Below are 12,498 nucleotides of genomic sequence, written 5' to 3'. Positions count from 1 at the left end.
TGTTACAATCTAGATGGATAACGGCCGTTAATGTCACACTGATTAATGGTTAATAGAACACCTGTAAAGCGGAGTCATACATGTCGTTAAAAGTCTCAGTGCTGTTATACTCTATACCAGCACTCATGGTATGCCTCTCGCCCAATCAAATTACTTGGTCTGAAATAACTGTTGTATAAGAATGAACAAATAGCTATTAATAATGTGTTGTAGCTGTAATATCTCAGTTTGTAGTAAAAAAAACAGTTCTTCTGTTTTGAGCTTTTCTCCCTTATAACAACATATAAGCACCCCTCCCCTTTTGTTTGCCACCTGCCTTCTACCAGCCTGTCTGCCTTTATCGCTTCATCTGTTTTCCGTATCCGCCGCTTTTCTACTTAAGTGTCGAACAGGAAACCTGCTGACAACTTATAACCATTTGACCTAGTAAATTCTGTTTGTGTCAGAATACTATGTATGTCACTTTTGTTTCAACCTTTTTTAGATCAATTGTATCTACCCTTGCAAATCTATGGTTTCACCTTGATCTTAAGATTTGCAGTACCAACAGTAAATTTTAGAGGCAACTGTGTTACTTGAAGAAATACAAAGGAATCAGATTTCATAGTTAAAAAAATATTTATTGAATTGTATAAAAATAGTTTCTAACATAATTTACAATTCTAATTTGAATGGATGAAAAAAAAACACAACAATCCAAGCTGCAATCATGCAACCAATAGAGATTTATCATTCTCACATCTCTCTCACTCACACTCACTCACACACACACACACACACACACACACACACACACACACACACACACACACACACACACACACACACACACAACATTCAGATTTCACTCGCCCCCACAGCAGACAACAGCGCAACAAAACCAGTTACCATCAGTAGACGTTCATTGTTTACATACATTAAGATGGAAGTGCTTTCGGGACTAATTACACAATATTTACAATACATACACAAACATACACACAAACATCTGCTCTTTTAAAATTTCAAGCCATAAATATGGTCAAAAAAAGATCTCATCTTTGTTTGTCTTTTAAATAATCTGTGGGCCCTTCAGTGACTGTGGAATGAAATATATACGTACAGCCGAAATTCTCTCATAAATAAATAAATAAAGTCTGTGACAAAAATGCTCATCGAATGTGAGAGAAAGAAGTCACAGCAATAATAAATATTGTTATTATTTACAATTCTTGTCCCCACCGAATTTTAAGACCTGTGTGAGGCACTGTGTAAAAATTCAAAAAAAAATTGAATTGAAGAGCAGAGGATGTTGTATTTCGGTATGGTTTTAAGTTTGCATTGTGGTGTGCATTCAGGTGGATGTGAATGAGTGGTTGCCTAAGCCTTGTGTTTGTATACAGTACAACACGAGAAGAGGAGGAAGCGGAGGTTGTAGAGTAGAGGTGGGTGCTGTAGTAAAGAGAGTGAGGTAAGTCCAGTGTTTCTTTTTTATGACTTGTTTGTACAGGTTGCTGCAGTAGCTATGAGGTTGTCTGGTTGCTAATGACATTGGAGTAGTTAGAAGTAGTGATAGTAGTGGTTGTAAATGGCATAGGCTTTACTGATCTAGGCCCATGAGAGGAAAAAAACAGCATTAAACGATATAAAGCCTTGTACAGAGTAAGGAGCAAAAGGGTTGTTGAGAAGAGCCTTTTTGCTTTCACAAATTCAAGTATTTTCAGGATCCCCCAACAATCTCACAGAAGGCACTTTAAAAAAAAAAAAAAAATCATGCTTCCCTTCGCCAACACTTCCGCTCTTCCCACTCTGCTGTGACAGCAAGAAATAGAGGGAGAGAGCAGAGTACAGTGCAGCAAGAAGTTACGTAACTCAGACTGTCCACTCGCCATTCAGCAGAACAGTGAGCCAATGTACTGTATTTGCTCAGTGCAGGTGTCTGCGCATACAGAGCATGCCCTCCTACAGACTGATAAACACCTGGTGCCCAGATCAGAGTCTTGAGAAGATGATGCTCTGACACTGATGCCGGTCAACGACTGGGAAAATCAAGTAGTTGGGTGGTGAGAATGGAGAGGGTGCGGCCTGCCAGGTTCAAACCAAGGGTTGATGGTTTTGTCATAACCTCGGCCTCCTCTGTGTGTAGTCCTTTACACCTTGCTCTCGTCTGTGCTGGGACAGTCGGCCTGTGAGCCGCCCTGCTCCCCCTCCTCTCTGCTTCAAGTCTGTTACATAAGTCTTTTGTAATAGTCTTTTGTGTCAGTGCAGTCCAGTTCGGACCAGAGTTTTTGCCTCCATCACCGAGCCACGGCCACAGGGGTGGGTGTGAAGGCTGTGGGCTCGTGGCTGATGCTGTGCAGCCTAATCTCTGTGGTGGTCTTCTCTGTCTGCACTGTGGGGGGAACTACAGAGGAGGATGTGCTCTGCATCCACGAGTGGTTGATGATGTCCTCGAAGGATGGACGGTCTGCCGGCCGCAGGGACAGACACCACTTGATCAGCTGCTGGCATTCTGGAGGAAGGAGGACAGCCAATAAGTCCAGAGCAACAGACTGAGTATGCAAATATTACACACCTGTGATTAAAAGCTAGAACAGGTATTGCAATGTCAATTTACCTGTGGAGATTCTTCTCCGGAAAAGGACCTGTCCTCTTATAATCTCCTCATCGTGTTCAAATGGGATGTCCCCACACACCATATCATACAGCAAGACCCCCAGGGACCAAACTGTGGCAGAGCGCCCATGATAGCGGTGGTACTTGATCCACTCAGGTGGGCTGTAAACTCTGGTGCCTGTCACACAGGAGGAAATGAAAAGAGAAAGACATCTTTAAAAACTGTAACCTTGTTTAATAACTTTGCACAAATAAACACTAATAACAGGGACATCTAAGCTGATTCTGAGTGACAGTAATTTATAATATCATTGTTATTATTGTAGTAAAATTGACAATGAAAGCATTGCAGAGAGGGTTAAATAATTAACAAAGAATGCAGAGCTTTTTTCTGACGTTATTATCCGGGCTCAGGTGCCAGGGAGCGTGACAAGCAGGGCGTGTGCGTGAGAGGAAGAGGGAGGGAAGTGTGTGTGGGAGGGGGAGTGGACATGTGACTTTGTTTACAAACTTTGAGTTGTAAAAATACATCTCTCCTCCAATGGGGGGCGCCAAAGCGAAGGCAATACTGCTCAGCCTGTATTGACAGGCTGCTCTGTGTGCGTATGTGTGTGTGTGTGTGCGTGCGGGGGGGGGGGGGGGGGGGGTCAGAGATGGCACAAGATAGGAATGTACGCTCGGGTATGGGACACATATCATAAGACTAAAGAGGTTCTGATGTTGAAATACATAGAAACATATTACTGTATTTAACAAATAACAATAAAACAATTTCTATATTGCAACACGTTTTTAGCAATGATTACTCACCATCAAAGTCTGTGTAAATGGTGTCCTTGAGTAGGGCTCCGGATCCGAAGTCGATGAGCTTCATCTCCCCGGTGCGGAGGTCGATGAGGATGTTCTCGTCCTTGATGTCCCGGTGCACCACGCCGCAGTTGTGGCAGTGCCGCACGGCCTCCAGCACCTGGCGGAAGAAGCTCCGCGCCAGCTCCTCCGGTAAGGCACCTTTCTCCGTGATGAAGTCAAACAGGTCCTTGACGTTTTCGGGCCTCTCCATCACGATGATGAAGCTGTCCGGTCGCTCGAACCAGTCCAACATTTTGATGACGCCGCGGAAGCCCGTCCCGACTTTCTTTAGCAGCACAATCTCCATGGGAACCCGGGAGCCGTTAGGCTGAAGAGATCAGATATAAATATTACTATTTCATACATACATGCTGAATTGAAAAAAAATACCTCCAATAATACATGTTTAGCTCCCTTTATGATACCAATACAGTTTTCTGTTATATAATATATGAAATAAATACATATTAACATTAATTAGGATTATAAACAGTTTCTTACCAGCTCTCCCCACTCGGAGACTCTGTCCTTGGCTACATGTTTGACAGCAACCTAGCAAAGCAAAACAGAGACCACGTCAGACGAATTGTTCAACAACCAAACATGTGAAGCAGTTGCTATAAAATGCAATACGTCTCATTACAAAAATAAAACAAACACATAAGACATACTAACCGGAGCTCCGTCGGCTATCCTCGTACCGGAGTAGACGGTGCCAAACCCACCGCTGCCCAGCACTGCGCCGACCTGATAAAGCTTCTCGAAAGGCTCCCTCTCCTTTACTGCAAAACAAATATAAACATAGCCGGTAAATACCAGCGGACAAAAAAAAAAACACATACAGCAAAGTAACTGCAGGATAAAGACGTCAAAACATACTAATACTGTTAATATTATTGCCAGTAAATGAACTGCCGTCCTTGAAAATTAGCAAGTAGTAGCGTGTGTGGACTGAGCCATGATAGGCGAGCTGCCAGCCATTGCTGCTGCAGCCCCGTCCTCCATGACAACACAGTGGAAAAAGGGCGTCTAACCTTGATGAACTTGGAGCTGGATTTTCGCCGGCATGTCTACAGTGGAGATGTGGGCCAGAGAATTGAGCTTGGACAGCAGCATTCCTTAAAGGATATCCACCACAGGACAACGACGTCCGTCTTCTTCTTTTTCAAAAAAAAAAGTGGTTTATAAGAGTAATTTTATTCCGACAGCGCGACTCTCCCGTCTCCCGTGTAGAGCTTATAGTCCACGTTGCAGGCACAAAAATGCGGTAGGGATCCTCTCATCCGCATAGGAGAAAAACCGCGTGTGATCCAGGGTAATGTAGACAAAAACGGGTCCCGGCTATCGGTATAACTGAGTTTGCCTCAAAAACTAACGTGAAACCACGGCTGTTCCACGCAATGTTTTGTAAACAGTTGAGTAAAATTCGCGACATAAACAGATAAAGCGGAGTACAGATCAATGCCTCCGTCAGACACCGGCTCATGGAAATGTTGAGCGGGGGGAGGAAGGTTATAAGGCGGTAGTAAGAAGGCGTTGACAAAGCTCCAACGTCAGCCATGGCGCCGCCCCCTTTCCTCTCGCTGAGCCAATAGAAACGCAGATAGGCCTTCCAAGCGCTTATGAAAATAAGGCCAACCTCATAACCGCCCGGGCCAGACACAGACGTGGCGGGAATCAAAACGCGCCAAAAAGGGGGGAGACTAAAGTAATAATTATGAATTCATGTTGGAGGGAAATGCAAATTCAAAGCCAAGTGCTCCCCCCCTGTCTCCTCCCTTCGCAGGAAACTGATTAAGGGAATAGAAGATATGTATAGACCATTATTAATAGGCTTCAGCAAACATGAGGAACGCATCAAGTTACTGAAACTGGATGTTATAGTCCGTTCTGTTCTATTCATTATTTATATGCTATTCATGCTTGATATTGAAGTTTCTGCTCCATTGCAGTGCCTCATAATTGTTCACTGTTCTCTGCATGTTGTGTCTGCCTCTGACAACAGAAACAGACTGTTGCTGTTGGTTGCACTGAAGCATTTACACACTAATAAAGACATTTTGCATTAAGAGACGCAAACAGCGCCCATACAACCTGAGAGCAGTTCATCAGTCGCATCCCAGCTATTCTAACCCCCTGCCATTTACCTAATTATTTTCACATTAAACACAGAGGTTTACTGGCTGAAGTGAAGTCCAGGACTATGCTCTTTATTTGAGTTGCCTGACAATGCCTCTCAACTCGCTGCGCATCAAAGCGCGCTGGGATAGAATGGGCACATTCCTCTCATTCTTTCAAATTGGGTGGCCGCGTTTGCAGCCGTTCACAGGATGTGGGAAACTAGAGATAAAAAGACTTCCATTTACCCCCACACCCCCACCTCTTTTCTCTCTCTCTCTCTCTCTCTCTCTCTCTGTCTCTCTCTCTGTGCTCCTCCTCTCTCCGCCCTCCTTTTCCCGCGCATGTTATTGTCCGAATGGCATGCTCTGCTCTTTCTCCTTTCTCCTCTCCTGCATAACTTTTGTTTTCTTTTGAAATTTCACAAGTTGTAAACCACCATAACACTGATATATTCACAGATATTTAATGTGACAACATATCTCTGACAAACTGAAGGTGGGAGGGATTAAAAAAGAGGAAATTTTTAAATTATTATTCATTTATTTTAAAAGATTTTGTCCATTATTTTTTAGCTCTCCTACTTGCATTTGACCTATAGGCAATTCATCCGTCTTCATGGGACAACATAAGCAGGTTTGCGCACAAGAACATAAGCCTACAACATCCTGTTCATTAAACACTTGTTAAAAGAAAAAAAAAGTCAGTGGACTATTTCTTAACCTGACTTAACCCTGGCTGACTGGAATGAAAATGTGAGCACAGGAGTGTTCAGCCCAGGGCACATTCCTTAATACCTCTGACATGTTTGAAGACAATATGCAAATCAGCAGGTCCTGAACTACTTTACTCCTGCGGTATCAACTATCAGTCGTGATATTTGAAAGTGTTAATTAAGAGGTGATTATTACATTGAAACCAAGCACACTTTGATTTTCCAGCTTCTTGTGTGTGTAAAAGTTTATTAGACTATTTAATTATTTTTTAGGGCTCACGTTGCTGTTTGTATTGTTGAATTATGCAGCTGAATATGTGTGGTTTTGTACATTGTATTGTTATTGTTGAGCTACAGTGGTAACACTATAGTAATAGCACTGAAAGCATTGGTTTGTATAGTGTCCTGAAAGGTCCAGAGAGGAGTGTGTGCTGTGTTCATGCTCAGTCAGGGGCATTGGAGAGGTGTGTGAAAATGGAGAGGTCCAAAGCAACGTGTGTGACAGTGACCGCAGGCCTACGAAATGCCACCAGTGAGCGCATCTCTGCGGGGCTGCAGATATCCCTGCCTGCATGATCAGCAGGGCTCAAATGACAGCCATCTAACCCCATCTGTCAGAAGGACAGATTATTAGTTGCACCGCTCACTTTGGGGCCAGCTGTTCAGTCCAGTCTCTTGTCTCAGTTTCTTTTCCCCGAGGAGAGGGCAACAGGTTCTTACTGTAAAAGCAGGACATCCCAGTTTCTTTAATGCCAGTGAACATCAGATACTGCAGCTCCACCCCTGACCCCTGCAGCCCTGACCAGCCTTTGTCTCAATTTCTTTTCATTTACATATGAGTCCTGTGCTGCACGCTAAAACATCAAAGGCCACAGGGGAAAACAGCACCGTGGCAAAAGATTTGGCTTACATAATACCTTTATGAATTACTTCCTCTTTCTAGATAAATAGAAACCCTGCCCACAGGAAGGTTTCACAACGCCAAATTCAGTTTCTCCATATAGAACGTCTGTCAATAACCACTATGTACACAATACACTGGAATAGAATAAGAGGCATTATTTGTGCTTCTATGTAATGTTTGTCAATTAATACTTCACTGATTGAGCAGCTGTTGGGATGTGATAAAGTTTTAAAACAGACTTTCTCTGTGATCTTTTCTGGAGCACAGAGTCGATGGTGGTACAAACTGTGACTTTACACATTGTTCACATTAGAACAGCAGAACATGTTCCACTTGATCTTGATACTGTAATTTAGTTTCCTTTTTGTGCAACTTTTTATTTTAAATGACATTGCAAACTGAAGCTTCCCATCAACCCTGTTATCTGCCTGACCCTACAGTACACCCTTGACCTCCATTTCCACCCTTCAACAAAACGTTATAACACTTTCTACGTAACACATTAACCAGGCACACATTTTACTCCCAGGAGTCAATTCGCTTTCCCCCCGTGTGGCCTCACAGAGTCCCTGCAGAGCTCTCTCTGTTTCTTGGCCTCTCTCCTTTGCCCTGGTCCGTCATCCTGGATGTCGTAAAAGGCTCAGCCACTTGTCTGCTCTTAAAACACTTGTTCGTCCATCAGTCCCGATGGCTGGCCGATCACCTCTCCAGCTGTCCTCAGATCCCACCTGCTGCCACTCTGTAAGTGGCAGGAAAAATAATGGACCACCTCTGTGGTCGCTTACATGGAGATTTGCATATCATACAGAGATATTCTCATGGCAAGCTTTTTTTGCAAGGACATATAATTGAGATATGTTATTTCGTTTTTACTTAATGCTTTAGCTATGACTTGTAATTATTATAAATAACCACTGTTGCTAGTTAAAGTAAATGCATGTTTAACAACACAGGCCTTTCTTTAAAGATGTGAAGGCATTCTCTGTAATTTTCCTTTTAATGGTTTTTAATTGATAGGTTTGAATGACACATTAACATATTTTGCACCATTTCATAACAGCAATTATACTCCTCCATGCATTAGGATAATGCAACGGAACAGCAAATGCATGGGTTTTTAATAGAAAATAGGCTGTAGTCGTCATAATGAAGCTTTTATGTCTGTTAAAAGGCTATTTCACACAGGCCTAATAAATGAAACCATTAAGCCATCATCTTCTGGAGCGCTAATCACTCAAAGCACCTTAAAAGTCATTTGTATGCTCTTTACTGACAGCCCGTCATGCTGGATATGTGATGGGCAGTGCAGTCTGCAGAAAGGGAATGAAGCCAGGTGCCTCGTGGTGGTGGTGTGTGTGTGTGTGTGTGTGTGTGTGCGTGCGCACGCGCTTTGACAGTGACTGACAAAGATTACCCCATAATTAGAGGAGGGTCGTAATACTGCCCTGCAGCTCAGCAGGAGGAGCAGCCTCGCTCCTCTCAGACAAACAAAGCCTGCCCATGTCAGTTACATTGATTGGGCTGCCAGACATGATGCCTGAAACCTTTATCATTTCTTACTTCTTCAGATTTCAAAGTCAGGAATTCACAGATGAATGTAAGCTTATAAACATGCAGAGACGTCAGCGGTGAAATAAGTTCTGATCCAGAGTTCCCCTGGTTCTGCTTCGAGCTATCGCTGCTTGTTACCTCATGGACCTCCTCTCTACACTCTGATCTCACCACATAAAAATGTCTGTGGAGAAAGTTATGGTTGGCAGCTGCCCACTCTGAAAACACAGGCCCTGGAAGCAGCTAACCTGGCCGCCTCGCGCTGACGCACACTTAAACACACACATACACAAATAAACACAAACGCTGAAACATTATCTGTCATGCTTCCAAATTAGCTGCAAAGGCTTTTTAACTCTTCCCAAATAAGGAAGGTGTCAGCATGTGTGAAAGTTTGTGTGTGTGCATGTGCATGGGGGGTTTGAGGTTGGGAGGATGAATTATTTTTGGAGGTGTCTTAAAGGAAGAAGGAATAGCTGTGCGGTGGGGAACCTCCGGTGTGGCTTGACCTCTCCTAAGGTAGCCTCCCACCCTCTCCTCTCCTCAGGTCCTGAGAGGTCTCGGCCGGCAGGGCCATGGGAAAAGCCCCCAATTGACATCAAAGGCAGGCCTATGTGGGAAAGCGCCACAGAGGTCCTGTAGAGTACCCTAAAGGTCACCACAGGTCAACTTTCATGTCAGCACAGGCCCGGTTCGGGGTCAGAGGTTACTGGCATACCTGTCCAGCGCCACTCAGACTGTTCTTCCAGGAAATTATCCCCACTTGTCTCAATTAGGGACTCGGCTACTGAAGGGTCTGTGTAAGGTTTGTTTATGGCTATTGTTGTGATTGTTAAGGAGGAGTGGGTATAATCTGTGTGTAAAAAGGGAAGGATGTTTTTAAGTTTGCCTATGGTTACAATAATAGGACTGCTGTCAGCTTTAGACTTGTCCATATGGGGGTTCAGATCTCAGGAAATAACGCCTCCTAATTTATCCCCCCATCCTTCTTGATAATGACACTGTTGACAGAAGGGATTAAAAGATATCCTATAAATAAAAAAATCCAAAAATTCATCATCTACCATTCCTTAAAGAGTTTGTTAACCCCGTGACCATGAGCAAGTTTTGGATTGGCATTAGTGTTATTGAGCAGCCGGTGTGGTGGATGTATTTACTGTTGGTGTGCAGTTGACATTGGCTCCCACTAAATCCCGCCTCCAAACAGCAATTATCCAATCAGAGCCTAGCAAATAGGAAGGCAGGGCTTTAAAGCCTTGAAACATGAGCAAACGTGCAGGGAATGGATTAAACAGCAGGCTCTAAAGTAAGACGCAAACTAGCATGCTCAGCTAACTAGCTTAGGATGCTACCGTAGCATTACTTCATTAGCTAACTACATTATTTTGTGGGGTTACAAGTTACTTAACACTTGACAAATCAACATTTGTGATAAGAAATGAAAAGTCCTTCTTATTTACCTCTGTGTGAAATCAAAGACCTACTGTTTGAGAAATTGGGGAAACGTTTTAACACTTTTAATGGAGAACTTGAGGTGTAGCAGAAGCTAAGGGGGACGGAGTTTGGGCTACATCCACACTAATATGTTTTTATTTCAAAACAGCATTTTAAAGCTAAAACATTCTCCGTCCAGACGAGCGTTTTAGCTCCATATCGGAGACCATCTTTGTCCATACTATCACACCTGAAAACGCATATCACATGACCGTTAATGTACATTGGGCATGCGCGTGCTGGTGAAAACAGGAAGCAGATTGTCTACTCTTGGTTGGTTGCAGGAAATACTACGGATGTGGAACAGCAAATGCAGTTGAAGCGTTAAAATCCAGAATTTAACTGCACAACAGCTGCTAGCAAAGACGACAAGGTGTGCCACGCTTGTTATTAGTTATCCATTTTGCATTTACCACAGGTATTCGTGAGTGATGAGATCCAATCAGGAGGCGATGCAGGTTTCTGCATCATCAGTTCCAAAAGTCTCAGTTTCTGCTGCTGAGGTTTTCAATCTAAAACAGGGTTAGCAGCGTCTCAGTTTTAGGGGCTCGCCAGGTGTAAACGTAACAAAAGCGATGCAATTTGAAACTAAAACGCATTTTTGTGGACGTAGTGAAGGATCAACTGATCTGTCATTTCTGCTAACCAAACCAAGCCCAAAGATGACGTCTGTTGATTTGCAGCACCACCTTGGCTTTGCACCAAAACAGCACTCGCAGCACCACCCACTCAGTGGGTGCTGTAATGAGAGGAGAGGGTGGATTGGGTGGGGGTGGGTGTTTTGAGGGGGGGGGGGGGGGGGGTTGATGCCATGTGCCTTTGGAACGCAGAAAAAGAGATGGCAAGGAATGTGCTGAACCAGGAAGAAGGCTGCTGGTGTCACCTTCCCACGGAGGTTAGTAGGAGAGAGGGTTGGGGGGATGGGGTTGTTGTTTGGTGGGGGCTGTACACATTTATCCACGTGGGAAACAGACAGTAGTGACATATTAAACATGCCATCACACAAACAGCCCAGTGACACTGTTGCCAGTCACTGCTGAAGAATGTTAGCTGTGGGATTATTTCAAACTTCCCACAGGGATGGAACAGGGGGTTTTGCCTTTGCCCTTTCTTTATGTTTGGCAATCAGCTGGTCTGTTTTCATTTGAGTGAAAGGGCTGGTTCTTCATGTGAGAAACAACATGAGGGACAGGTTACACTGCTGTCAACTATAAATAGTCCTGTCCCAAATGAATAAGGCTCGTCTTCAGCTGTGGAACATTTTAAAAAAAAAAATCCCCATGAATCTGCCAGTTACTGATAGTTTTTCTTTTCTTTCCACTCAACGATTTTCACTGCTCTATTTTGTTTCTGCTCTCGATCCAGCCCCCACCCAACTCTCACCCTCTGGTTCTCACTCCCCCCACCCCCCACCCCCTTTCACTGTTTACAGTTGATTTGCATTGTGGGCCAGACAGTGGGGTATAGGCAGTTATTGTTGTTGTCATGATGGCGGAGGGGTTTTCCCACCAGCTTTTCTTTCTCCTCCGGCGGAATCAAAACATCTCTGCTGGTGATGTCATGGCCCAGAAACCACTCAAAGCTGCTTCCCTGGGAAACCCCGTATCAGGAAGTCAGGAGGATTTTTTTTTCTCTCCTTGATTGTTATAGCAGAGCAGCTTGGAAGAGACTGAGAGGTTTCTGATTAGGTTTCCATACACTGCCGGTTGACAGAGCCAGTGTGAACCCGTTGAACCCAAACAGTGGGACTCAGCTGCTCAGCTGAGAGTTTTTATATTGTTGCTGTTGTATTTTTTTTCCAGAAAGTGGTGATTTTTGCTGAACCAGCACAACAAAATAATACTATGATGTGGATATTGCCTGTGTTTCCGAAATTCATTGTTGTTTTGCTGTTTTCTGCAACTGTAAATGTGTCATATAGTAAAATATCCTACAGCAAAACAACAGGAAGACTGACAAAGACCTGAACCAAAAACCTACATTCTGCAGGTCCAAGTCAGTTGGTGTGAATTAGTTGGAAACTATTGTGTCAGAATATCAGAGTGTCTTTTCAGTAGGGGGTTCCCATAGAGATAAAAAGACAGGGTTTGTCATATTACTGTTTTTGACATATTTTGTGGAACCACCTCTGCGTGGGTGTTTCCCTTGGCAGTGGTTGACTGTCAGCTGTCATGGTCCACTGCTGACTTGAGTAAGTCACAGCCCACGAATGTTAATACAAGATATTTGTTTCCCTTTTTCAACAAGCCCACATAGTGTTGTGATGATGAAG

The 12,498-nt window shown here is 43.7% G+C and overlaps 1 protein-coding gene across 1 annotated transcript; it reads right to left on the bottom strand.

Annotated features, from left to right (window-relative positions):
* Positions 1-599: 599 nt before the first annotated feature.
* On the bottom strand, positions 600-4,939 carry pim1 (Pim-1 proto-oncogene, serine/threonine kinase). The gene is made up of 6 exons (XM_056385868.1): positions 4,479-4,939; positions 4,120-4,226; positions 3,946-3,996; positions 3,406-3,772; positions 2,597-2,773; positions 600-2,491 (listed from the first exon to the last, which is right to left on the bottom strand). Exons 1-6 carry the CDS (start codon positions 4,558-4,560, stop codon positions 2,277-2,279), a joined length of 999 nt encoding a protein of 332 aa, XP_056241843.1. The 5' UTR covers positions 4,561-4,939; the 3' UTR covers positions 600-2,276.
* Between the last annotated feature and the right edge of the window lie 7,559 nt (positions 4,940-12,498).

Source organism: Seriola aureovittata, chromosome 9 (assembly GCF_021018895.1).
Source record: "Seriola aureovittata isolate HTS-2021-v1 ecotype China chromosome 9, ASM2101889v1, whole genome shotgun sequence".
NCBI classification, from domain to species: Eukaryota; Metazoa; Chordata; class Actinopteri; order Carangiformes; family Carangidae; genus Seriola; species Seriola aureovittata.
Note: the sequence above shows the minus strand (reverse complement) of the source record. Positions and strands in the feature narration are given on the sequence as shown.

Coding starts and splice junctions, on each gene's coding strand:
- pim1 (XM_056385868.1), bottom strand. CDS start 4,560: ATGCTGCTGTCCAAGCTCAATTCTCTGGCCCACATCTCCACTGTAGAC. Junction 2,774..3,405: donor CATTTACACAGACTTTGATG/GTGAGTAATCAT, acceptor CCTGTGTGACAG/GCACCAGAGTTTACAGCCCA. Junction 2,492..2,596: donor CCGGAGAAGAATCTCCACAG/GTAAATTGACAT, acceptor TCCTTCCTCCAG/AATGCCAGCAGCTGATCAAG.